This window comes from Rhea pennata, chromosome 15, assembly GCF_028389875.1.
Source record: "Rhea pennata isolate bPtePen1 chromosome 15, bPtePen1.pri, whole genome shotgun sequence".
NCBI lineage: Eukaryota > Metazoa > Chordata > Aves > Rheiformes > Rheidae > Rhea > Rhea pennata.
The window spans coordinates 18,030,552-18,057,118 of record NC_084677.1 but is presented as its reverse complement, the minus strand read 5'-3'; the positions used below and the strand labels follow the sequence as shown (position 1 = coordinate 18,057,118).

Below are 26,567 nucleotides of genomic sequence, written 5' to 3'. Positions count from 1 at the left end.
TAGGGGTCTGCAGGGTGGGGGCAGGAAGGGCATGGACCGTGGTGGGGCCGAGCACGCGTGGCCTCCCCGTGCTACGGGCACCGTGCCGGAGGCAGCGCGTGCCGGCCACGGCAGAGCTCGGCGAGCTGGCGCCGCGGCAGGCACCCCTGCGGGGGGCTGGGGGCGGAGGGTCTGGAGGACATGGGGGCCCGGGACCGGGCGAGGAGCTTGGTTAATTCCTTTGAAGCCATTAGAGGCTCCGTTTGTGGTGATGGAAAGGACTTGAGAAGGACTGATGAGTCCTCCTGCCCTCCCGCTGGGCCCCCTCTGGCCCCGTCTGCAGGAGCTGCAGGCTTTCAGGAGATGAATTCTTGCTCCGTCTGGTCCAGAGCCCGCTGGAACGATTGGAGCTGCTTTGGGTTGAGGCCCAGGTACCCTACCGTGTCCCAACCCTGAAGCACGCCGGGGTGGCCGCAAGTAGGAGATCGCCTCTGCGGAGGGATTGAGGTGCTCCGTTACCGCTGATTTCAACGAGCATTAGGTACCTAAATAGCTTTGTGGATCTGGCCAAAAGAGCTTATAACTGTCACTGGAAAGTTTCCTGATGGGTCCCAAAGGCTTCGTTGCAGACCTCAGACCTGGCTCCGGTTCACGAGCGGAGACGGATTTACGTTTTCTTAGATAGAAATGAGACAGTTTTGAATGAGTTTCAGAGTGACTCGTGGTTAGTTTGAACCTGAAATTCCGAGCAAGGCTCGGCGTTTGTTCGGCACAGGGAGCCAAACTGGGGAAGTGTTTTTGCAGAAGTCCCCGTGATATGTAATCGGTGAACGCTCAACGCGCGTGTGCAAAATCCACGTGCCAGTGGTGGAAGAGGAAGTTATTCCTAGGGCGCGAGGCAGGTTCTTGCCTCACTCCCAGCATTTTTGATTTCTGAGTGGTCAGATCTGGCTAGCTGCTCGCTCGAACCGCACCGTTTAAAGGGCGAGTTGCTGAGCCTGGCTCGCTCGCTGCCGCCGTCCTTCCCTCGGGAGTCGAGACGCGGCGGCGGTGGAGGAGTTGGCGCGCGAGGGTCGGAAAGGCGAGCAAGGTCCCGGGAAGGAAGCCGGCGCGTGGGGCTGTCGGGCAGGTCGCCCGGGGCCACGCTGCGTGTCTCCCTGGAAAGCAGGGGAGCCGTCGGCCCCCCCCCCCCCGGTCCTCAGGTCACGAATCCGGTCGAGCCGGGCGGGGAAGGGGCAGCGCCGCGCTGCTGCTTTGCTCGCTGTTGGGATGCCTGCTGCATCCCGCTTGCTTCTGGATTGCCCCACGCCGTTTGCTCTGGGGGGACCCAGCACTCTGAGTCAGAAGCGGAGGTCCTCCTGGGCTTGCAACGTGTGCTGCCTGTTTTATATTAACTACCCCGTACAATTCCCTTTTTTTCAGAACAGCAGCTACATTTTCAGGGGAAACTAGTCAAAACTATAGGTCAGGCTTCAAAATCCAGGGGCAGCCAGCTGGGGAAGTCCTGGATGTACGCTGACGTGCTCGGAGACCTCGGTACTCTTTCGGAAACAACATCTGTTATCTCGTAACTTAGCCGGGAATCCAAGCTCTTGTTCCGCACGCTCGCTTGAGGCATTTTGAGCAGGGAGGGATCCGCTGGTTGGAGCCGGGGCTCGCGCGTCCGCCTGGAGCTGCGGCACGGCCCCGGCGTCGGGCGGGCAGCAGCCCAGGGCCCGTTCCCGCCCCGGTTCCCGGGGTCTGGGACCTCCCCGGCCCTTTCGGCGGGGGGCGTCCGGGAGCGGCAGCAGAGCTGCGAGCTCGTGCAGGGGGCTGGCGAGGGGGCTGCGGGACCGCGGGCTCCGTCCCAGGCCTCGGCGGCCCGCGGGGGCTGCGCGCTCGCGTCGCCGCGCGCGGAGCGCGGCCTGGAAGACGGGCTCGGGGCTGCGCTCCTCCCTTGCCGCGCGACGCGCGTGGTCCGTCCGCTGCCCCGCGGGAGCTCGGCCGGGCGCTCGGCAGCTCTGCTCGCCTCCTCCCGCACCCGCGCGCTGTCTGCTCTGGGCTTCTTATTTTATTTTCATTCATTTATTTATTTATTGTGCCTGCGTTTCGGTTCTTTTCTTAACTGTGAATGAAGTCCCCAAACAGCCCTGCCCCTTGCATTAAAAAAAATAAACAAACAAACAAACAAATAAATAAAAGACTCTGTCTCCTGGCCAAATTTGACCGCTTTTGCATGCCAGATTAGTTATCCCGTCTCTGGAGTCTGCTCGTGTTTCGTGGAGTGGTTTCATCCCAAGAAGGAAAATACCCGAATCAGATGTCGCCCTGCCTTTCTGCTCCGCAGATAACAGGAGATCCGGCAGCTGCTTCCGCCGGAGACGCTGGAGGAAATTCTCACGCGGTCGCCGGCGGCTCTGTCTGAGCAGCACGTGCGCGCGGGCGACCGATCGCTGCATTTCGAGAGGTTTTAAAAGCATCAGCGCAGGTTGAGTGTGGACGTGGAAGAGCAAGGATGAGGCCGCCGGTCGCGACTGAGGTGCGTGGCACGGGTGTGCGTGAGCCTTGCCCTGCCGGCAGGAGGGCCGAGGGAAACCGCTGCTGTGGTTGGGCTCCTGCCCTGCCCGCCCTGCCCTCCGTCATAACAGGCTGGTAGCACCTCCGTTTTCCTCCTCCCTCATCTCTCGCCTCCCCCTCTCATTCGTTGTGCACAGTAGTTACTTGGTATGTGCAGTGCTTCAGGATGCTGGTTCACAGTGCGTTTATGGCCCGTTAGTTACTGTCAGATGTATTAATTACTTTCTTACAAGCATCTGACCTGCTGGCAATTTTTAAAGGACTCTTTAAGGTTGTCCCTGGTTGGCCCTTCCAATTTCAGCTTTGGTCTGGCAACCAGATAGTGCAAACTTCCCATTTTTGTCCATTCAGAAAATGAGAAACAATAAAAAAAAAAGACCTGGAAATATTGGAACCAGTTATGCTGAATGTCTTAAGGTTGGGGAGCTCTTTTTTCTTAAACGTCACTACTTGAAAGCTGCCGATGGGTTTCTTTTCCTCATCCCAAAGCTCATGAGATGGCTGTGCAGGAGCTGCAGACTTGCAAGGGAGAAGTTTGGGGGTAAGGGGGTCTCTCTTCCCCATAGCACGACCTGGAGCATCCTGTGCTCCCGGCTGTGTGTCGAGGCGGGCCGTGGGCAGCCTGCCCTGCCGGTGGAGACCATGCAATGACCATCTGGAGAGCCCAGAAACCGCCTCTGCAGCATTGCTATGGAAAGCGTCTGAGGTGGGATTTGTGAGAGCACCGGATGAAAAGGCAGCTAGGGCCAGCCTCATACTGAGATCAAATAAATACAAATACAGTGAAATTATTCATGGCTCTGGGGACTCGTCTTGATGCCTTGTCAGCATCTGCTGATCAAATCAAAGCATCTGTCAATTCACAGGCAAACAGGAAGGTCTCGCTCTGGACGACATGTGCAAATTCTGCCTTTCCTCCTCCCCGGTGCGTGTCCCTGCTGGCCCTGCACCTGGGCAGGCTGCTGGGGAGCGGGCACGAGCGAGCGGGTGCATCCGTGCCGGAGCCGCGGCGGGGGGCACCGCGGAGCGCCCCAGCCCAGCAGCAGGTTACCCCGGCGAGCAGCAGAGCCACCAAGGCTGAGCCCTGCCTAATTAGCGTGCGCTAATTAGCTGAGAGCGGCTGGCCCTGGCCCAGCACTGCTCATATCTTGGGACAGTGTGCGGCGGCCTCTCCGCGGCACGTTGCGCCGTCCCGCGGCGCGAGCCACCGCGAGGGGACGGACCGCTCTAGGTGTCGGGAGCGAAACGAGGAACGATCCGGCCATCGCTGCAGAACAGCGTTTTAGGCAAAACCGGCGCAGGTATCTTTTTATTTTGAATGGAAAACAAAGATCTTTAAAGTATCCTTAGCACTCTCGGGGAGATCTTTTTTTTTTTTTTTTTTTTTTTTTTCTGTTTCTTTTGAACAATGATAAATTTTTCATCTAAACTTGCCTGCTTTGAGGTGTACTGCCTGTATGGAATATTCAGACTAGGGACAACCGGTCCATAAAAGATAGTTTGCTGTTTTAAAGTTTAGAAGGACACATTAATTGTACGATGCCCCCCGAGCGACGGGCTCCGGTTCCCTTCCCCTCCCCGGACCGCCGTGCTGCAGTGATGCAGAGCCCCAAGCCTGGCAGCTCCCTGCAGTTTTAAGAGCAAATTTTCCTTATTTATTGGAGCGCCCAAGGCTCTCCATTGCCGGAGGTATAAAATTTGTCACTGGTGCCTCTGCTCTGTTTGCAGAAGAGCATAATTTTTGTTCCACTGCTCACGAGCCAGGTGTCTTCAGGCGGCCGTAAAGCACGAGATACGTGGCTGCGGTAGGGCGTATTTCAAAGGCTGGTCCCACTGGAAGGTGCAGTGGTCGGCTGGATTATTTGCTGGAGTAGCTGCAGGAAAATTAACTGCCTTGGAAAGAGATTCCTAAGGGCCACAGGAGCCAGCAGATTTCGTCCTTTCCTTTCCTGAAAGGCAGGAAGCTTTGGAGTGAATTCCTGCTGCGTGTGCCTCCGAGGGCTGCTTTTATTCCGGCGGTAAAACCGCCCCGTCGCTTCCCAGGACTCCGAAGGGAAAAAGTAACGCGGACCACGCCAGATTTTATCCTTACGCCCTTTCTCGGGGCGTACTTGAGCTCCGCGTCCGGACTGGGTTAGCGCGAGCTCGCGAGGCAGGACGCTGCTGCGCGCTCGGCGCTGCGGCCGTGGGGCCCTGGGCTGGCCGCCCTCTGCGTGCCGCCTCCTCGCAGCTCCCCACGGCGTGCCCGCCGCGGGGCAAGCGTGGAAGTTTGCTTCGAGCTTAGTTTTCATCTTCTGTTGTCCCTTTTTTCCCTGCGTTTCCCCGTGCAGGAGGACGCAGAGGGAGCGGCCGCCGCTCCCGCGCCGCGCTCGCCGGCGGGGCTCCTGCGGGGTTTGGTATCGCTCCCAAGGCGTCGGGCGGAAGGGGTTTGCTCCCAGGCGGCTCCCTCCCTCCCTCCCCACCCCGGGCACCAGCAGCTCCTGTCGGTCCCTCCCGCCCCAGCCGCGGCCCCGGGGAACGCGCTTGGCGCCCGGAGGGCTCCGCAGCGAGCCGAGCGCGCGGCGCGACCCGCCGGACGGGAGCAATCCCGGGCCTGCCTCCGGCCCCTCCGCGCCCCTCCCGGGGAGCCGAGCCGAAGCTCCCACCTGTGCCGCGCGGCGCGAGCGATGCCTTAATTTATGCGGTAATTTATTTTTTTGTGGTCGTTCTCGTCCCGTTTGGTTCCCCCGTAAGGCAGGCGGGGGGCGGCCGCCCCTTCAGCTGTGTGCAGCGAAGGCTGACCGCGCCGCGGCGCAGCCGTTGGACGGCGTGCCGGCCCTTCAGCGCCTGAATAAATCGTCTCCAGTCCGCTGCTCCTTCATCTGCAAGCTGTCAGGGCGCGGGCGCTGCGGGGAGACCGGAGCCTCGCCTGAGCCGGCCAGACACCTGCCGCGGGCCGGCCCCGGGGGCGCACGTGCGTGTGCGTGCACGTGTGTGTGCGTGTGCATGCACATGCGTGTGCATGCACGTGCGTGTGCAGGGGTGTGCATGCACGTGCGTGTGCAGGGGTGTGCTCACGAGGGCAGGGGGGGCCGGGCCGTGCCCAGCCCCTCCGGCAGAGCCGCCGCTCCGGCGGCGGGGAGGAGCTGCCGCCCCTTCGGTATCGCTGCCCTCTGCTCCCCGCCCGCCCTTACGCGTTATTCAGCAGCAGCCCTTTGGCCTTAACGTCCCTGCGGAAACAACCACGACTGCTGGATTTGCAGAGCAATCACCCTAATCGCTCCCCGAGGAGGGGACCGTCCGTCGGTGCCCTCGCCCACCGGGCGGGACGAAGCGCGGCGCCACGGGGCGAGGGGCAAGCAGGCGCCTCGGGGGGGTTTCTGAGACGCTCGGTTCAAAAGGATCAGGGAGAAAAAATCCGCTGCGAGTCGCTCAGAAACCTTCGGGGCCTCGAGCCGCCCCCTGGTTACGATTCCCGGCCGTAGTAGACGTTAGGGTGGTTTCAACGCAGGCGGGCGGAAGGGAGGACCGAGGGCGCCCGCGGAGCGCCACGCCGCCCCCGGGGCTGGGCCACGACGGCCGGTCCGTGTCCCCGCGGCGGGGAGCAAGGACTCGGTGCGCGCAGCGGCTCCTCTGCTGCCGTCGGGCCCTGGGGGCCGAGGCCCCCTGCGTCTCTTTTTGGGTGGAGCTGGGGAGTTTTTTGCAGAGCCTCCAGCTGCCCGTGCTGAGCCGCCGGGGAGCTGGAGCCGGCGCGGTGGGAGATGCTCCGACCCCAGCCCCAGCCAGCGCGGTGGGAGATGCTCCGACCCCAGCCCGAGCTGGTGCAGTGGGAGATGCTCCGACCCCAGCTCCGACCCGAGCCGGTGCGGTGGGAGATGCTCCAACCCCAGCCGCAGCCGGCGCGGTGGGAGATGCTCCGACCCCAGCCCCAGCCGGCACGGTGGGAGATGCTCTGACCCCAGCCCCAGCCGGCGCAGCGGGAGATGCTCCGACCCCAGCCCGAGCCGGCGCGGCGGGAGATGCTCCGACCCCAGCCCCAGCCGGCGCAGCGGGAGATGCTCCGACCCCAGCCCCAGCCAGCGTGGTGGGAGATGCTCCAACCCCAGCTCTGACCCTAGCCAGCGCGGTGGGAGATGCTCCGACCCCAGCCCGAGCCGGCGCGGTGGGAGATGCTCCGACCCCAGCCCCAGCCGGCGCAGCGGGAGATGCTCCGACCCCAGCCCCAGCCGGCGCGGCGGGAGATGCTCCGACCCCAGCCCGAGCTGGCGCGGTGGGAGATGCTCCGACCCCAGCCCCAGCTGGCGCGTTGGGAGATGCTCTGACCCCAGCCCCAGCCAGTGCGGTGGGAGATGCTCCGACCTCAGCCCCAGCCAGCGCAGCGGGAGATGCTCCGACCCCAGCCCCAGCCGGCACAGCGGGAGATGCTCCGACCTCAGCCCCAGCCAGCGCGGTGGGAGATGCTCCGACCCCAGCCCCAGCCGGCACAGCGGGAGATGCTCCGACCTCAGCCCCAGCCAGCGCCGTGGGAGATGCTCCGACCCCAGCCCGAGCCGGCGCGGTGGGAGATGCTCCGACCTCAGCCCCAGCCAGCGCCGTGGGAGATGCTCCGACCCCAGCCCGAGCCGGCGCGGTGGGAGATGCTCCGACCTCAGCCCCAGCCAGCGCGGTGGGAGATGCTCCGACCCCAGCCCCAGCCGGCACAGCGGGAGATGCTCCGACCCCAGCCCCAGCCGGCGCGGCGGGAGATGCTCCGACCCCAGCCCGAGCTGGCGCGGTGGGAGATGCTCCGACCCCAGCCCCAGCTGGCGCGTTGGGAGATGCTCTGACCCCAGCCCCAGCCAGTGCGGTGGGAGATGCTCCGACCCCAGCCCGAGCTGGCGCAGTGGGAGATGCTCCGACCCCAGCCCCAGCCGGCGCGTTGGGAGATGCTCCGACCCCAGCCCGAGCTGGCGCAGTGGGAGATGCTCCGACCCCAGCCCCAGCCGGCGCGGTGGGAGATGCTCCGACCTCAGCCCCAGCCAGCGCGGTGGGAGATGCTCCATAGCTGCAGGGAGCAAAACATGCTCCATCAGGCAGCAACCGCAGCCGGGGCTGGGGGAAGGACCGAGCAACCTCCAGGATGTTTCATCTTGTATCAAACTGTAATTAGGTGCAAAGGGCGGGGGGGAGGCAAAGGAGCATTAATAAATTATCTTCCTTGACGCGTCTCCGAGTCGGAAGGTTGCAGAGCCCGGGGCTCCGCTTCCCTCCCAGGCGTGTCGGGGCCTCGTTACGGCCTCCATTAGCATATTCAGGTTTCCCGTCTTAAAGCCAATTAGCTCGCGGCCAGGCCTGATTGCGAAGCCGCGGCCTCATTTGCACATTTCTGAACCGTTGAAAGAATCGAAAATAAAGGAGCGGGGCCGGGGGCTCGCGGGCGCCCGGGGGCCGCTGCCTGCTCCCGGGGGAGCCCGGCCGCAGCACCGGCGCGCTCCGCCGCCGGTTTTGTCCTCCCGGCGATCCCGTCGCCGTCGCCTCTCGCCGCCTTGACAGAGCCGCTTTCTTCGGCGCCGGGGAAGGCTCTGAACCGTGTCGGCCCCCGCGGAAACCCCTCCGCCTTTCACGCGCTTTTGTTGGTGGCCAGCGCTTGGGTATTTTTCTTTTTCATAATAATGGAGAGAGGGTTTTTTTCCCCCGCTTTTTTTCTTTTGCGCGTTTGGTGCTAACTCCGAACGCGGAAGCTGTGATCCGGGCTGTTCCCGTTCGCCCGCGCCTGGGTTTGGGCTCGGCTTCCCCGGAGATCCGCTCGGGTTCCCGGCGGGCGGCCGGGGCGATCTCCGCGGGCGCCCGCGCGGGCTCTTCCCCGCGGCTCCTCCGGGCCCCGGCGCGCGGGAGCCTCCCGCTCCAGAGCCTGGCAGCTCCGTCCGCTGGGATCCCGGCTGGATTTGCTGGGAGGAGCCGCGGAGGGAGCGGCCGCCTTCGTTTCTGCCGGCGCGGCTGGCGGAGCGCGCGGCGGCACGGCGAACGTGGCGATTTCTGGAGGAACCGGTGTTGGGGTTTTTTTTTCCCCTCAAAACCTGGCAGTCCAACGGTTTTTCCGGCCACCCACGTGCGCCCTGCTGTAGCCGGGGCGAGATCCCGGCGTGATGAGTGGCCCTGGGCCTCCCGCTCTTTTAATTTGCACTTCGCCTCGTGTACGAAATGTCTGGGGTAAAATCAGTGCAGTTCCAGGTGCCAGCGCTAGCGCAGCCAGCTTTAAGGAGGGCCCTGCTCTTGCAGGGGTATTACACACTGCCTCTGCTCGTTCCCAAATCGTACGGATTTCCTCTCAAGTTTGTATTCAAGGGAACACAGCTACGGCAGCTAGAATAGATCCAGGCCGCCGTGTTTTACGACGGCTGAGCAGAACCACGAGTTCCCGAGCTCAGGCGAGCTCAGCGCCGGTTCGTGGCGCGGGGACGGGGGAAAGCAGCGGCGCGGCGCGACGCGGACCCGTCCGTGTCGCGGATATCGTCGTCCCGAGCGGTTCCTGTTTGATGGGGAACGTTGTTCTGCACGTCGAGCGGAGTGACTGATTTAGCTCTTAAGCCCGTGCCTGCTGAGTGGTATTTTAACATTGGTGAGCGGCACATGGAAAGAATTGTTTTCCTGTTCGGAAATATCAGCAGCATCCCGGGAAAGCGCTGGAGGACAGCATAATAAATTCTTCAGCAAGGCAGCGCAGAGAGGCTGTGCAAAGCAGCTTGGCAGAGGCTGGGGAAAGAGCCGCCGCTGGCCCGGGACGCGGCGCCCCGAAGGGCACCCGGCCGCCCGCTGCGCCGCCGCTCCGCGTTCGCGGCGAAGCGCGCGAGGGTTTCGTGGCTCGGTAAATGCTGGCGCTGTAAAAAGAAAAAAAAAAAAACAATCCACAAGTGGTTTTCGCCTCCCGTTCGGGGCGGGAGTTGTGCGGGGCCCAGCACTGCTCGCAAATGCTTTTAATAAAGTGTTCTTTCCTGCGTCCAGGGGAAAAACCCCAAACCTCAAGCCTCTTCCCGGTACATAAGGAACAGATGCTGCTGGGCAGAGCCCTGGCTCGCAGCCGGCGCTGCCGCGGGAGCCCCGCTGGGGACCCTTCTCCCCCAGCAAGGCAAAACCTGCCAGCGCCGCTGCTGCAGGCGGCTCCTCCGTCCGTCCGTCCGTCCGTCCGTCCGTCCCACTTGGGCAGCTGCAGCTTGGGCACTTGTCGCCCGGAGGAGCCCGCGGCCTGGCTGCGCCGCTGGTAGGTGCCCGCGGGCTCCCCGCACGCCCGGCCCCACTGCGGGCCTGGCTGCTCCGGGCGGTTTCCGTCCCTGCCGCCGGCGGCTCCCAGGGCCGCGTTTCCCCGGGAGCGGTGACGCCGCAGCCCTACGGGGCCGTTTCCCGTGCTGGTGCCTCAGCTTCGGGTCTGCGCCGTCCCGCTTGCCAGCCGGGGGAGGCGCTCGGAAACGTGCTAGGTCGGAGCAGAGCGCGTGGCTGCTCCGTGGTGCACGCGCGTAGACACGTCGGTTTTATTTTAGAAGAAGCACTTGAAACGGCTTGGTCATTTTGCACGGTACGAAGCAAATCTCTGCAGGCTTCAAACGCGCCCGCTCTGCGAAAAGAGCCGCCCTCGGGGCCGGGCTGGGCATGGGGCCGAGGGACGCCGGGCGCGTGGTGGGCTGTGCGAGCAAGCCCCGCTCACGGAGCGCCCCCATCTCCCAGCCCCGCTCCGGCGGTCGCTGCCGCGCGTGGGCTCTCCCTGCACCCTGGATCCTGCGCCGGCCCTTTTCTCCCCACTTTTGCTGGAGCCTGGCTTGGCTGCAGAGCTGCGTGGCCCTGTGGAGGACGCTCGGTGCTGTGGAGGATGCTCGGCCCCATGGAGGATGCTCGGCCCCACAGGGGATGCTCAGCCCCGTGGAGGATGCTCAGCCCCATGGAGGATGCTCAGCCCCATGGAGGATGCTCAGCCCCGCGGAGGATGCTTGGCCCCATGGAGGATGCTCGGCCCCGTGGAGGATGCTCAGCCCCGTGGAGGACGCTCAGTGCCGCGGAGGATGCTCGGCCCCGCAGAGGATGCTCGGCCCCGCGGAGGACGCTCGGTGCTGCGGAGGACGCTCGGCCCCGCGGAGGATGCTCGGCCCCGCGGAGGACCCTCGGCACTGCGGAGGATGCTCAGCCCCGCAGAGGACGCTCGGCCCCGCGGAGGACGCTCGGTGCTGTGGAGGACGCTCGGCCCCGCGGAGGACGCTCGGCCCCGCGGAGGACGCTCAGCCCCGCGGAGGATGCTCGGCGCTGCGGAGGACCCTCGGCCCCGCGGAGGACGCTCGGCCCCGCGGAGGACTCTCGGTGCTGCGGAGGACGCTCGGCGCCGTGGAGGATGCTCGGCCCCGCGGAGGACGCTCGGTGCTGCGGAGGACGCTCGGCCCCGCGGAGGACGCTCGGTGCCGCAGAGGACGCTCGGCCCCGCGGAGGACGCTCGGCCCCGCGGAGGATGCTCGGCCCCGCGGAGGACGCTCGGCCCCGCGGAGGACGCTCGGCCCCACAGGGGATGCTCGGCCCCGCGGAGGACGCTCGGCCCCGCGGAGGACGCTCAGCCCCGCGGAGGACCCTCGGCACTGCGGAGGACGCTCGGCCCCGCGGAGGACGCTCGGCCCTGCGGAGGATGCTCGGTACTGCGGAGGACGCTCGGCCCCGTGGAGGACCCTCGGCCCCGCGGAGGACGCTCGGCCCCGCGGAGGACGCTCAGCGCCGCGCCGAGCCCCCCCGGGGCACCACGCCGGTCTGCAGCGCGCTGCGGCGTCGGGAGCGCAAGGAGCCCCTGCCTGGCACAGGGTGCAGCCGCGCGGCTCTCCTCTCCCCCCGGCGCTGACATGCTTGGGCAAGTTCTCCAGCAATTAATGCCTCATTAAAGCGCACAGGGGAACAATCGGGGCAGGGAATTTTACACTGCACAATGGCTGGGCCCTGAGAGGTTTTCCGCCCTTTCTTCCTAACGGAAATAGGGCTTTTCTGGCCTGAACTGCTTGCTGCCTGGAGGCAGGGAGCTGGAGGCGTGCGCTGGCAGCAGCAGTGGGTGCCCACTCCCTGCGCTGCCCTGGGGGCAGCAGCGGCTGAGCCCACCCGCTCCCAGCCCCACTGCAGCGTCCCATCCCCCCTGCAGTGTCCCATCCCCGCTGCACTGTCCCATCCCTGCTGCAGTGTCCCAGCCCCCCTGCAGTGTCCCATCCCCGCTGCAGCATCCCATCCCCCCTGCACTGTCCCATCCCCGCTGCAGCGTCCCATCCCCCCGCAGCGTCCCAGCCCCGCTGCAGTGTCCCGGGCTCCGCAGGGACCTGCTGCAGCCCAGGTGCAAACCAGGGCAGACCCAGATCGGCGGCGGTGGCGGAGAGCTGTTGCTCGTCTGTGTCCTTCCCGGTGACGCGGCGCTCCGGCGCGCTCCTTGCGCAGCCGAGCCGCGGGCAGAGCGCTGGGCGCCGAGCTCGTGCCCCCGCTCCTCCCCTGTACAACGTTGCCTGCTTCCGATTCTTTTTTTAAAAAAAATCAGAGGCGTTTTTCCGGATGATCCCCCGGCGGTGCGTGTCCCCTTGGATGTCTGCCAGAGGCGCGAGCTGGGCAGCGCTGGCTTTGCGGGAGGGTTTTGGAGAAGAGGAGGTGCCGGGGCGGGGTGGACCCGGCAGCGTCCCCTGCGCCGTGGCGGGACGGGAGGGCGACGAGGCTCTCGGGGCGCAGCTGGGCATTTCTGCCTTGGCCTCGGGGGCTCGCTCAGCTTGTCGGAGCAGCCCCGAGCCCGGACCGCTGTCCTTCTGTCTCCCCAGGAGCCTGATGCCGCGAACGCTGGAGGGGCAGATCACCATGGAGAAGACCCCCAGCTACTTCGTGACCAAGGAGGCGCCCAGGCGGATTTACAACATGTCCCGGGACACGAAGCTGATCGTGGTGGTGAGGAACCCCGTCACCAGGGCCATCTCGGACTACACACAAACGCTCTCCAAAAACCCCACCATCCCCAGCTTCCAGGCCCTGGCCTTCAAAAACGTCAGCACGGGACTGATCGACACGACCTGGAGCGCGGTGAGGATCGGCATCTACGCCAAGCACCTGGACAACTGGCTGCAATACTTCCCGCTGTCAAAGTTCCTCTTCGTCAGCGGGGAGAGACTCGTGAGCGACCCGGCTGGGGAGATGGGCCGAGTCCAAGACTTCTTGGGGCTCAGGAGGGTGGTGACGGACAAACATTTCTATTTCAACGAGACCAAGGGTTTCCCCTGCCTGAAGAAGCCGGAGGGCAGCAGCCGGCCCCGGTGCCTGGGGAAATCCAAGGGACGGCCTCATCCGAAAATCGCCTCGCAGGTGGTCCGGCGCCTGCAGGAGTTTTACAGACCCTTCAACATGAAGTTTTACCAGATGACCGGGCAGGACTTCGGGTGGGACTGAGGCGGCCGCGGGCTGCGGCGGGCTGCCGGGAGCTGCCGCCCGGCTCCTGCCCTTGTTCTAATTTATACGGGACTTCTGGCGAGAAACGGACCCTTGCGGGGTAGAGAGAAATATTTAAGAAACCGAACCGCAGATGACCCCCTCTGCTCCCTCCCCCCCTTTTCCCCAACCAGATTAAATATTCTTCCGTATAACTCTTGCTAATCTCTGCGCCCGCGCGGAGCCGGCGAGTGGGAGCCCGGGCGGCACCGGCCCCTTTGGGCCGCGGGGACCAGCCGCGGCGGGGGGCTGCGGCCGTCCCGGGGGGCTGCGGCCGCCCTGGCCCGCCGCGCTGCTCCCCTGTGGGCCGCCTGGCTTCTGCCACCTCAAGTTCGGCCCCTTCCACCAAACAGGGTGGGGAGAAGGAAAAAATATAAAAAGTGACTTTCATTTACTGAAGAGCGTGTGGGTCCCTGCGCTGCTCTCAGGGGAGTCGGTGGATTTTCCCACTGACTTATAGCAACCACTGTCAAGCCCAGATTTTGATTTTATGCCTCTATATTTGCGACATTCGGTGCTGCTGGTTTTTTCCCCGTGTTGGCCGTGCTGCGTTTCCTATCGGTTTCTTTTTCTGGCGTCCGTGTGCGCAGAACAAGCTGTGGGCAGAGGAGCGGCGAAGGGGACGGCGGAGCTCGCCGGCCTCCCTGCGCTGCGCTTCACCGCCTTTCGTCTTCTGTTTATGAAAGCGTTTGCAAAAAAAAAAACCCAACAGATCACTAAATCTGGGACCGAAGTCGCTGCGCGGCGTTCGTGCACGTGGTGAGGTAGTTTCGTGGCTTCCTGCACGGCTGAAAACCCCGGGGCGCAGCCGTCCTCTGCTAGCGCAAACCCCCGTGCCAGCAAGGGGCAGAAGCTCGGCTCGCTGCCGGGTGCTCGTGCGGGTTTTGCAGTTCTTGTGTTTCCGCAGCTTGGCCTGGACTGCGCCGGCTGGTTTTTACGGAGTCGAGTTTCCGTTCTGAGAAGGGGCACGGACTGCCGCTGGCCTGCCGGTCCGGCCAGACGGCAAGCCCTGAGCGCCGTGTGTTGTTACAGACTGGAGACAGCCTGGAAGAGCCTCCCCGATAAGAACAGAAGTGAGCAGCAGTAGTTTGGAATAAACGCCAGGGCGGGCGTTAGGGAGGGGGACTGGCGTGTCCCGCGCGTTCCTGTGCAACCTAGCGGGTGAAGCGGGGCATTTCTCGCCCTTCGGGTGAGAATCCCCGGAATTTACCCGGGAAGGCAGAGCAAACGACCGCCCCAAACTCCGACCGTTCAGCTCAGTAACCTCGGCGGGTTTTCAAATCTGCAGCCCTGACGAGGCTGCAGAAATTAGTTTAAACTGAATTAGCTACATTTCCGTTAATTAAAGGTGGGGAAAACATTTCATTAACCTTCAATATCTTATTAGTGACTTGTGTTTGTCTCTTTAATGAGCTAATTACGTGTTTTGCAGGGCCCTCGGGCCCTGCACTGTTTGCCAATAGGCCCTGGCTCCGCGTTTCTCCGCCGTGCCACGTGCCGGGAGCTCGCCGTCCCCGCGAGCCTGCGCACGGCCGGGTGCGGAGCCTCGGGCGCGCGCTGCAGCCAGCGGCTTCGAAGGCCAGGAGAGCTCAGCTTGAGCACCCGGGGCGCTGGAGAAGAGCAAGCAGCGCTGCGAGCCGGACCGCTTTGCCCTTGCGCGGAGCCGCAGCTCGCCCGCAGTCGCTGCTGCGGGGGCTTTTGCTTGTCAGCAGGACCCAGCGTGCAGCCGGGCGAGGAGGAGGAGGAGGAGGAGGAAGGAGGGGGTCCCCCGGGCCGGCAGGCGCCCCGTCCCAGCCGCGGGGATGCCGCCCGGCCGAGGCGCCCCGGGGCTGGAAGCGCCCCGGCCGCCGACCCGCTGGGGGTTGGATGTCGGAGCTGCTGGAGCCCGTTGTCGGCCGCGCTGGCGGCTCCGCGTGATGGACTGCGCTCTGCTTGTTTAGGTTTTGTTTCCAGCCACGACATTCGACCAAATTATTCTCCGCAAAGGGCTTTAAAGTTTCCCAAGTGCCTGTGAAAGCCTGGAAACGCTGATAGTGATCCTATTTCTCAGCTGAGTGACTGCATTCAGCCCAAGCCATATTGATATGCAAAACGTTAAGGGTCCGGGGTCTAAAGATGGTTTCTGTCTGCCCTGTGAAAGGGAGCCATACTTTTTTAAAGCCCGGGCCTTTCTAAAGCCGCACAATACCATATAGACTATGCCATTTAAAGCATCTGAAGCGACCCAAAACGTATTGAAAGCTTGCTTTGCAGACTCATTAAGACTACTCAATAGGTTCTGGCAAATACTGTGCCAGGACTGACCGCACGGATTAAGACTTTTGAAGTGTTACACAAACCCCCTGCTTAAACTAATTGCTGCCCCACGGCTCTTGAGGTCAAGTATTTGTATTCATTGCCTCCGAGAGGAGCCACTTGTGGGTCTGCCCAGGTGAAGCCGGCACTTCATTAGCCGGAGATGGGGAAAGGAGCTGTGGGGTGGAAGGGAGCCGTGGGGCGGAAGGGAGCCGTGGGGCTCGCCCCGCGCCCGGGCTTTGGGCTCTGCTGGGTTGAACCGCTGCCTCGTTCACCTCTCCGGTGGGGTTGGGGCCGGCTCGCCGGAGCTCGCAGGACCCGGCCGCGTTGAGCAGCACCGCGGCTCCATGTTTGCTTTAGCTCAGCATCCGTTTCTGTGGCCTTCTGGCTCCCGGCGCCCTCCCGAAACGGTTTTGGAGCCGGATCCTTGGGCGCGGGGGCTGTCGGGGCAGATGCACTGAGAAGAGAAAGTGTCTGAAATCAGATCTGCGGCGAGCAGTGAGGCGTGCTTTCCTCGCGCGCGGTCCCGTCCCGGCGTCGCGCCGGGCTGCAGCCTGTGCGCCCTGCCGCCGCGCACCGGCACCCTCCGAGCAGCAGCGGCTTGAAATGCAGCGGCGTCGCCGCGGCGCTTTTCCCTGTCGCCTGCTTTGCGGTGCCGCTGCAGCCTTGGGAAACCACTGCCACGCGTGAAACGAGGCAACGTTATCCCGTGGCAGCAGTAAAACCACGGCAGACCTGGGCCGCGCTGCCAGCACCCTGCGCCCGGCGCTGGCGGCACTTCCACGTGTGCAGGATCGGAGCTCTGAGAGCCCCGCGGGCTGCGGGGACAGACAAGCTGAGTGGGTGCAGAACAACCTCCGTATTTTTTTTTTGCACAAGATCCCTGAGAATAAAGGTGCAAAAGATGGTGGCGAAGCCGTGGCGACGTCTCCTGCGCGGTTGTTAGTGCGCCCCGGGGGGGGTGGCACACCTCGGAGCGGCTCGGGAGCAACGCGCTCCCTTCCCTCCGGGGGCGAATCTCCGGCGACGGTCCCCACCCCGCCGCCAAAACCGCCTCCCCGGGGCGGGAGCGGAGGAGCCCGCGGTGCCGGGAGCTGCAGGGGGGGATGCGCCGGCCCTGCTTTGCCTGGGAGAGCGGCCGGCGTTCGGCCGCCAGCTCCCGCGGCGTCCCGCTCACCCGGCTCCCGGGGCCTGGCGTCGCCCGCGGTGCAAAACCAGCACCGTGCCTGTCCCTCATAGCCCTTGCTCTGGAAATGAGGGAAAACGGATGGTTATCCCCTATCTGGGGTCTTCCCCCGCGCCCGATTCCCAGGGTTTCTGCTCGCCAGCCACGTCTGCCTGGTGGGAAGCGATCCAACCCCCCCCCCCGGCTCTGCCAGCGGAGCCGAGCGCGCTTCGCTCAGAGCCACGAAATTCCCCGCTTTCCGGCGAAAGGAACCCTCAACGGTCCCATGATCAAAGCCGGGGCTGAGCGCCGGGGCCGCTGAATGCCACCGTCCTCCTCCTCCTTCCCCCCGCCCCAAGCCAGCCCGGCCCCGTTCACAGCAGCTTTCCCAGCTTGAAACCCCCCCGTCTGTCAACTCCGATGTCATGGTCAGTGCCGGGGCTCCCTCCGCCTCCACTGCGCTCTTTTATCTTCAGAGAAAAAAAATCACAATAAAAGCTAAAATTAAACTTTAATACTGTAATGCTATGGAGGGCTGGAAAAAAGCAGGGGGAGAAAGGGGCTCCTGGACGGGGCGGCAGTGCCGCGGGGCTGGGAGCTCCCGCACGGCCCGCCCCTGCCCACAGGGCTCAGATTTTTGGGGGGTTTTACAGATTTGGGGATCGGGGAACTTGAGCAGCCTCCTCCCTGCAAGCACACGCTGCTGCCGCCGCCGCCGGCGGGAGGAGCTGCGAGAGCGGAGAGGCTTCGCAGCGATTTCCACGGTTTGTGATTCTTCTCAAGAGGGGAAGAGAGGCGAGTCCAGCATCAGCATCGCCCGCGCAGGCGGCCGCTGAGCCGTCTCCGCGCCGGGCGCCGATCGCCTCCTGCGTTCAACAAGACAGTTCGGCTCTCACTGCGAAAGCGGGTCGTGCTTCGAGCTCTCGGCCGGCCGGCGGCCGCGGCGCTCGGCCCTCGCTGCTCCCGCTGCTCGCTGCCGGGCAGCGATGTCCCGGTGAAATACTGGGCACAGCGGAGCGACGCGGTTCTGCCGAAACAGCATTATGCAGATTTTACTCTGCAAGAAGTGCAAGAATTCACGGACATTGAATAAATTCCACAGACATTAACCATGCTCACGGAGCGGCGCCTTCGGGCACATCCCGCCTGCCTCCTCGCCCCGGCTGCGCTCACGTGAAGGCAGAAAGCTCCTTGCAGAGCTTTTTTGTGCGTCCCCTCCGGGGCAGCCCCGGCGCATTTCGGGAGCAAGCGGCTGTCCGCCCCCTTCCCTGCCAGCCCTGGCTCAAATCCCCGGCCGGGCACACGGCAGCCTTTGGCTCAGTCGTCCACTTTATCCACACGCAGTGGTGCTGGCTGGGCTTATTTACGGCTCTGATCAATAAATACTATCGGCAGCTGGCTATATTTCACGAGCGCAGTGCTGTACACGTGCCTGCGACTGTATTTCAAGAGCGTAAATAATACCGGTGCAGCAGCAGAAATTAAAAGCAAACAGACATAACTTAGAACAATTTACACCCAGAGCTGAACGTGGAGGGGCAGGAAGGAAATGGCATTTCCAAGAGATATAGAGCTAATTGTATGAAAATAAAGTATAATGAATAGGCGGGTTATTCAGTGCAACCCCCAAGCACAGGCGGCGGTTGCTCTTCCCCTCTGCTAGCGTTCAACCATTTCCCTCGCAGCGGTGACGCACAAGTTCTCCATAAATCAGCGGAGGTAGAAGCACATTTGCTCCCCGGCTTTGAAGAGCCGTCAGATCTCCGAACAGAGGCTTCTTGCTGGGTGATCCTCCGCGGCTGGTTCCCATTTCCTCGTAGGAGGTGGGTCTGGAGCCCATTTTGTGCGTTCAGGAAGGCTCGTGGTGGGGGAAATGAATGACTTTGCTCTGCTGACAAAAAGAGTCTTGACACCACGAGCGCCGCGTGCCATTAAAATCCCACTGACACAATTATTTGCTTGGAAGACGAACATATTGATCCGGCAGCAACAGCAACACGCTACGGAAAGGCCAAGGGTGTCGGGATGCAAAGGCTCCATCAGCATAACCTGGGCTTGCCGCCGTTGAGCCCAATCCTGCCTGGGTGCTCAGAGGCCTGACCCTGGCTGGGTTAAGCCCGTGATGCATTAGGGACCATGGTGCCCACCCCAGGTTCACCCTGGTCACCCTGGCATTGCCAAGCCGATCGCTCCAGCAGGCATGTCGCGGCAGCACGCTCTTCTGCGCCTTTGGAGACCTTTGCAAAGTGTCGGCCCTTGCGAGGACCGTAGCCGGTAATTACACGCACCGTCCCCTCGCAAGACGGGGATGATGGAGGATGGACAGAGTGCGGGAAGCACGCGGGCGCTGGCACATGCAGCTGCTGCTGCTCTCTGCTCAGGGCCCCCGCGGGACCAGGCACCTTGGACGAAGGTCACTGCAATGCCGGATGCCTTGGATGAAGCTCCTGTCCTGCTGGATTGGGGGCTGGCGAGGGCTGGCATCTCCCCATGAGCCTGGGAGGGGATCCAGAAAGCGCAGCACCAGCAGCAGGAAGAGTTGCTCCTTCCCTCGCAGATTTTAAGTGTAAAAGAGCTACACAGGTGAGACTTGCAGTTTGTGGGAGCAAATTTGAAGTTACAGTCTACGAGGAGGGAGTTTTCCTGTTCAGCTCTGCCCAGTTTTGACTCCCGTGGAACAAGGGTTTAATGCAGGACCAGTGCGTGGTGGGACAATGTGCCGGTCTCCCCGCCGCGGCCAGGGGCAGCTCAGCCAGGTGGGAGGGTTTTCATCGCCCTTCGTGCTGTGGAGCTACTGCCAGCACTGACCACAGGGGCAGCGATGTTGTTGGCCACGGTGCACCCAGCTGGGGACCAGCCCCAGGACACCCCAGGCCACCAAGGAGCTGGGCAGTAAGGACTAACACCGTCTGGACATACACTAAGGACACTGTCCTCTGCAAAGGGCTTGAGTGAATGGCAGCACCTCCTTTTTTGAGAGATTCAGCACTGCTATAAGCTTCTGCCTTGCTGCTGTCAGTGAGCAGCTCACAGCTCGCAGCCCATCAGCACCAGGGTCTGGGGACACCGCAGGGCCACCACCAGCTGCGTTAGCCCTTCTGGATGAAAATGTGTCCCAGTGACTTCTCCAGTCTGGCTGAGGTCTGACTTACTGTCCAAGCTCCCCCATCCATAGGAAATGCTGGCAGAGTAGAGGACGAAGACCCAAAGCAGCACCTCGGAGTGAAAAAGTGCAGCATGGGCTTAGCCTCCAGGAAACATCAGTGCATCCACCTGGGAGAGGACTGCTACGAGTGTCCTGACCATCGGAGCTGCTTCAGTCGCTCCCAGAAGCTTTGGACTGACTGAGAAGTGCAAACACGTGGCAATCCCCATCAGAGCCCGGCTCCTGTCCGCGGGCCCCTTCATCCCGGGAGGGGCCCACCGCCGTGATCTCCACCGCTGCAACACCCGGCCCTCCAGGCAGCCACGGCAGGAAGAACCTTCCTGGAAGGATTTTAAGGAATTTATTTGGCAGGTTTTTAAAGGTAATTTTAACATGAAGGTTGAGCTGGAAGATTTCTGCCTTGCTGGGCTGTTTCCACTGAGGAGCTGGCAGAAGGCAAGCTGCTGAGTGAGGAGTCAGCGCTGCCATATGGAGCTACGCTCTGGCTGGTTGCTGAAGAGAAAATCATACTGGGCCAGAACTTGGCAGCCCTTCCCTGCGGAGACCACTCGTGTGAATAGATGTTACTCATCGGCACTGCTCACTGCTACAGGATCTGGCCCCCGGTCATAAAGAAGAACTGGATTTTGGCCTCGGTTCAGCAAAGCACTCACATATGTGCTTAGCGGTAAGCGCGCGAGCGGTCCTGGTGACTCCCCAGGAGAAAATTTATGCTTGAACACGCTCTTTGCTGGGTCTGCACTTCCATCCGCCTCGCTTTTTGCGCTGTGGCCCTCCGTCCGCCTTGCCAGGGGAGGCAGCCCCCCGTGCCGGCGAAGGCCGCGCTTCCCGTCCCCGTCTCGTCTCTTCACCACCAGCCTCGCGCCCCTCGGGAATGACGCGGCCAGAGAATTGCTCCCAAATTCACTGAATTCACTGAAGTGAAGGCCCGGCGTTTAAAGACGATTGAGAAAAAACCCATTTTTGTCTGTGCTATGCAGAAGTAGTCAGTGGGCGTTCACAGCCACGAGGTCGTCCGGACGCCGAGTGCGGCAGATGAGCTGAACGAAGCGTTGGACGCAGGTAATGAAGTCACCCACATTCCTACCGGACTGGAGATATTTTTGAAGAGGATCGGAATTGAACGTTGAAAGTCACAAGCCCATCGCTCGGGTCGTGGCCCGGCTCCCTGCAGGGTCCCCGGTGCCTCCGGGCTTCGGAAGCGTGGAGTCGCCCGCGAGCCGCCGAGCCGGGCGGGCCGAGGTCTGCGGCTACGTCTACGTCTACGTCTGGCCTCCAGTATTTACCCACGCAAGTGCCATTTTCCCCCTTCGTTTCGTAAACGGGTAGTTAAGCACATTAGCAAGTCACGTGAGTCGGGACAGCGATCACACAGGCAAACTCCAGAGGAGGAAATAGTGATGCATAGCAAGACGAGAACAAATTTAAGAGAATAGAACAAACTCGTGTTAGATACGAAGCGTGTTGCCAAGTCAGTGAATCTGGATGTAGTTAGAGAGGTCTACAGTATACAGAAAAAGTCTGTAATGTTTTATTCCAGGGATATATGTTTCCAGGACAAGCTGTTAGATTGACCTCTAGTGTTCGTTCTCGTAAGGGACGACTTCTCGAGAAAGTCCTGTTTTGACCAGGTCTCCTCCCCGTTGCGTTCTGAACAGACTTTGCGGGGAGTTTTGTTTTCCTAACGGAGGAAAACTTAAAATGTCAGGATCAGACTGAAGGAATTTTCTCCACAGCTGCCTGAAGGGCCGCCAGGCGTACGTGGAAATGGCGACACGCGGTACCTGTAGGAAGGGGCTGGATGCGGTCCTGGCTGCCAGCGGCAGCGGGAGGCTTGCCGCCGGCCGAGGGCGCAGCCAGCACATCAAAGATATATTTTTTCTGGAAAGCTGGGCTTGGACGGATCATTGGGATTTCACTGATGTTCTGTTCACTGAATTTTGTGGTGAGCGAAAAATCTTATTTATCCGAAGATTCCAGTTTTCCCTTACAGTCATCCCCCATCTGTCTTTGAGAGTTATAGCCTAAGTTTTCTTCCTTATGAACTGCTAGTGCGTGGTGGAAAGAGACTGTGTTTTAGAGTTGGCTGGAAACTGAAGCAACAGATCAGCACGAGGTTGGGAGTGGTTTCCCCCACTTTTGTCACTAGAAGACGCTTTTCCAATATGTTCTAATTGGTGCTGGTGAGTATCATGTTTCTCAAACTGAAATGCAGATATAATTTATTTGGTTTTGGTTTCAATGAATTGAATAGCTGAAAATGTTTGAATGGCAGCCAACCAATTCTAAATCCTTTTTTTTTTTTTTTCCAAAGCAACTTCCCCACTGTTAGGGAGCTGTCATTAAAACTATTTTTGATTGTTGTGTTTTCTAATTCGTAATGTTTTATTGGAAAATAGTCATCATTAGTTTGCTCATGGAGAGAAGAGGAAATTCTGATCTTAGGGAAAGTGATGAAAATCTAAGTAATTTTGCTGACCTCACTGAAATTACTTAGGAATTAAGTGGGGGAGGATTTAATCTCTAAAGCCTGAAGGCTGCAACGTGGCCTGGAAGCTCCAAAAAGAAGCATTTTCACTGCTACAGATTCAGGCAAGCTGAAGAGCAGACTGATGTCTATAAAATCGCAGAGAGTCAAAGCCTCGTCTTCAGAAAAACAAGGTACGTTATCAGTCTGTGAACGAACAGACAGGTAAAGTGACGGTGTGTGTCGGTGTTTTCAAACAGTGAATTCCTGTGTGGCTATCTTATTTAGACTTGTTGCAATAGTAAAAACACAGAGAAGGATTAATTTGGGACATGTTTATTCACAAACAGGGTGCAGAAAATATATAGACTACTTAATGCTAACGATTATCTTAGATTTCAGTTACAGTGTTTGCATTTTTATTAAACTTTGCGACGGCTAATTGATGCAAGCATATTTCAGTGTACAGGCCTGAACCCATGGCTTGTTTTCCTCTTTGTTGTATGCTTGCTTGCCAGCGTTACATGGTATTTCTGCTCCACCATTGCACTAATGTTGCAGAAGGAGTTAATTACTCTTGAAATAGTTCTGAATTGAACTTGCTGGTGAATGAGCATCCAGGCCAGGTCATGGAGAAGGAGGATTGCTAACCTCCCCAGCACAGACCAAGGCAGCCAGAATTAGCACAGACTGCACTTAAGCTGAAATCAGCTGAGGTTCATGCTCATGTTCATGTTCATTTTGAATTAATTACTATGTTGCTGCAGCTTCCTGGGCCACAGAAGGTTGTGGCACTGCTCAGAATGAGAAAATTCAACTGTAACAGCACGGGAATGACTCCAACGCAGGGGACCGGGATGGGGGCCGCAGGGCAAAGCGGGAGATGGACAATGGCTCCCTGCGGTGATGGGGAGAAGGTTTGGATTAAATATCCGTTAATGCACTGAGCACCTGTTAGCTGCATCAGCACCTGCCCTACTTCTGCTCAAAACGTCCATCATTACTCCCTCAGCACTCCCGCTTCTCATCCAGTTCAGGTATCAGCCAAAGCCACTGAACAGTGAATACCTTTAATAATTTGCTGCTTTTAATGCATTCAGTCAGGCCAATTACAAAAAATTACAGGTCTAGGCTTTCCATTTTACAGATTCTTTTGGTCCTAACAATGTATAAATACTAAATGAGTCCACCCAGTAAAAGCTGTGGGTAGCATAAAGCTTACAGAACAAACATTTTGATGCACTCTAGCTTTGAAGATCCTTTTGAAGATAAGACTGTCTTAAATGTCCTTACTATCGTTGAACTCAGCCAAGCTTCCCCTGCATGCAAACAATACTAATCGTTACATAACAAATTGCTAAGTGAATTCCCAAATGCCATTTGCACTCCTTGACCATACTGATGAGTGTAATTTAAATAAATCCATTCACGAAGGCCTAATTAGCAGCAACCATTCAATTTGCAGCTGTGGATGGGAAGTCTGCTAATCACAGACCGAATCCAGCAGAGTGCTAAGTGTTACTGAAGTGCGTGAGAGTTAAAATCACTCAGACTTTTCCAGGGATCAAGCACCAGAACAGAAAAATAGTGATTTTACATTATCACCCTCCTGGAGGTGCCAGTAGTGGAGAAGGGGGTACCCTGGAGGGGCCAGGGGCTCCTTGCTGCTGGGGTGGAACCTGGCATTTGCTTCTGGTCTTTCTTTTGCCTCTGTTTTTGTAGCTGTCAAATGGTGATAAAAATGCCAATTTCTTTTACAAATCACTTTGAGGTCAAATGAGGAGAAAAGCTTATTGTTTTTTGAGTAACTCTTGTTTTAGCAGGCTCTCTTTAGTGTTTGTATTATAATCCCTAACTTGGAGAAGCTGCTGATACTGTAAATTAACTGGACCCATTCAGGCTAGGGTCACTGTTTATTACAAGCGCCAACAAGGATGTTATTTGTTTGCAGTCGCCTTTGGGGTCCACATTGCCCCCTGTGGTGGCAGACGCTATAGGAATGGCAAAATTCACAGGCATTGTTGTGGGACAGGTAAGTGGAACAAATTCTCCTCTCGATGTCTGCAAGTCTGGAATTCAGCATCTCATCACGTCTCCCAGCGAAACGACTCCGTTCTCATGTCTGCCGGCTTTGTGCCTCTGGCCGGACCGGCGCACCTCCATGCGATGTGATCCTTTCCTGCCGTTCTTCCCATTGAGACGCACCTGATAACATCTTCCGAGCAGGAGCTATCATGGGAAAGTAAAATGTGGCCTTTTTTTTTTTTTTTTTTTGAAATGTAGGCATGCTGAAAATAGGAGCCGGGAGTGGGAAGTAAACCACAAGGCAAAACCACCCCATCATTAAGTGTCTATTCAGGCTGCAGTTGCGCCGGGATGGGGCACAACAGCACCCTTGTTCTAGCGGCTTTGAAACTGCACAAAGCCCGTGGCCCTGGCCGGGGGACTGCCAGCCGCGTCGGGTTTCACCTGCCCTTGGTGCCTGCGGCAGGGAAGGAGCTAAACCTGGATGAAACCTGGAGGAAACAGTGCCTGTGCTGGCCAGGAGTACGGCATCCTAGCTCAGTTCAGCAAAGCTTGATTGATAATAGCATTCATGTCCCACCAAAACGTTGCTGAAATGTTAGGCAAAGTCAAGGTGGAGATGCTGCAGACCTCATTTCAGGGAGTATTCTTTTATTATTTTTTTAAGTTGCAGTCACAGTGGTAAGAAAAGATACCCATGCCTCTCCGCATGAGCCCTGCTTCTCACTTTACTGGAAACCCATCACCACGTTAATTATCTTCTGCTTGCTCATTAGCTTGATATAAATAACAGAATTAATAGAGAAATAGCCACATGCTTGTTCTATTTATGGGACATTTCCAACCTACAGAATGAAGTTAGAGCCACAATCGTACTGTATAAAAGATGAACTAAAAAATACTCGGGCTGTCACTAAAAAATACTCGGGCTGTCAGCTCCCTGGCATGCTGTTTGTCATCAGCACAGTATAATTATCGGGGACTTTAGTGACCCAATAAATACGAGAGCACAGGTGGTATCCATTTTCAGCTGTTTAATTGAAGAAATGAAAGATCCTGTAATACAGAGTCAACACAGAGAATTTGTCAGGCTACGCTAAAAACTTCAATAGCTATAACCTTAAGGTCATAAAAATCACCGATCAGGAGTAAAACATTTTATGGTACAGACATGAAGAGTATTGACTTTTTTTTTAAAATAATTTTATATGCTATATAAATGGTCAGAACAGCCCACTCCAGCCTTCGGCGTGGCCTGAAAAAGTCAGGAGTGCTATGTTCAAATCAATACAAGTAATGCCTTAAAACATAAATTTTAATGCATTTGTGAAGTACAGGTAGCTTGGAGCTACCACCAAAACGGAAAAAAAAGAAAGAAAGAAAACAGAGGAACGGGGAATGCTTATTCCAAAGCCTTCCGAAATTTGCTTGGACGTTTAACGTGCTGCGCACTGAAACTTTTAACAAAATAAGGGCAACTTTTGCCGACTGGGCGGGTGCTTCGTTAGCAGCGGCGGGCCGGGACCCGCGAGCGAGCGCTGAGGAGCCGGGAAGAGCGCTGGGGAGGGCGACGGCGAGCGCGGATACGACCCGGCGGGCGCCGAGGGGCCGGGAAGCGCGCTCTCCCGGGAGGAGCTCGTCCTCGGGAAACGGGCCCTGCTTCGGCGCGCCCTTCCTGTGGCTGCAGCTGTAAAGGGGGATCGGGGGCGGCCCGGGTCCGGCCCAAAGATTCGAACGTTTCGTAGAAAGCTCCGAGGTAACTCGCAGGCCTCGATCGCGGAGCCGACGCGGAGTGCGACGAAGGAAATCCAAGCTGCCGTCGCTGTGCTTTGGGTTGGTCCCTCTGGGATGAGTCCTGTTGTTTGCACACATGGAAGCCCTCACATGAATATTCTGTTCGTGTGAATACTCTCTATTCCTTTTTTTTTTTTTTTTTTTTGCGTTGTGCTTGGCAGCATTTTGGGGGGGGGGGCACACCGCGTAATTAAGAATGCCGTTTTCCTCACTGAAATGGCCTCCTTCCCTGCCTGCTACGCAGGGCTCTTCCTCTGGCTGCCCCCTCCCCACGCAGGTTTGACCGACAGCCTGTACCCAAGTACAGTCTGAAACTCACACCCAGACTGGCACACACGCGCACACTCCCCTCGCGCACACCCCGACACCTCTGACCCGCGCACTGGCCCTTTAAGGACGGCGCGAAGCCGCTTCCCGCCCACGGCGCTCGGCGCCATTTTGTCTCTCCGCCCTGACCTCAGCCCCATGCCCCCTCAGCTCTTCCCCTCTCCCCTGAGTTCCACCTTCACGGGGTTTTCTTTGCCTTCTCGCCTTGTCTTGCTTCTCCCTCTGCCCTGGGCTGCAGGTGCAGCTGGGTGTAAGCATCTCCCCCATGTTCAGCCCCTAAGCTGCTGCCGTTCCTGTCTGTGAGTGAGGGGTTGAAAAAGGGATGGTGGATGCGAGCAAGTTGCTCTGCAGTGTAAAGCCTAGGT

At 59.5% G+C, this 26,567-nt stretch overlaps 1 protein-coding gene across 1 annotated transcript in view; it reads left to right on the top strand.

Moving 5' to 3' along the window:
- Positions 1-13,035, top strand: part of HS3ST6 (heparan sulfate-glucosamine 3-sulfotransferase 6) — a 38,853-nt gene extending 25,818 nt beyond the window's left edge. Inside the window, exon 2 of the mRNA XM_062588384.1 lies at positions 12,306-13,035. Within this exon, the coding sequence (XP_062444368.1) occupies positions 12,306-12,924 (619 nt within the window). The 3' untranslated portion in view covers positions 12,925-13,035. The remainder of the gene's footprint in view (positions 1-12,305) is intronic.
- Positions 13,036-26,567: the final 13,532 nt, after the last annotated feature.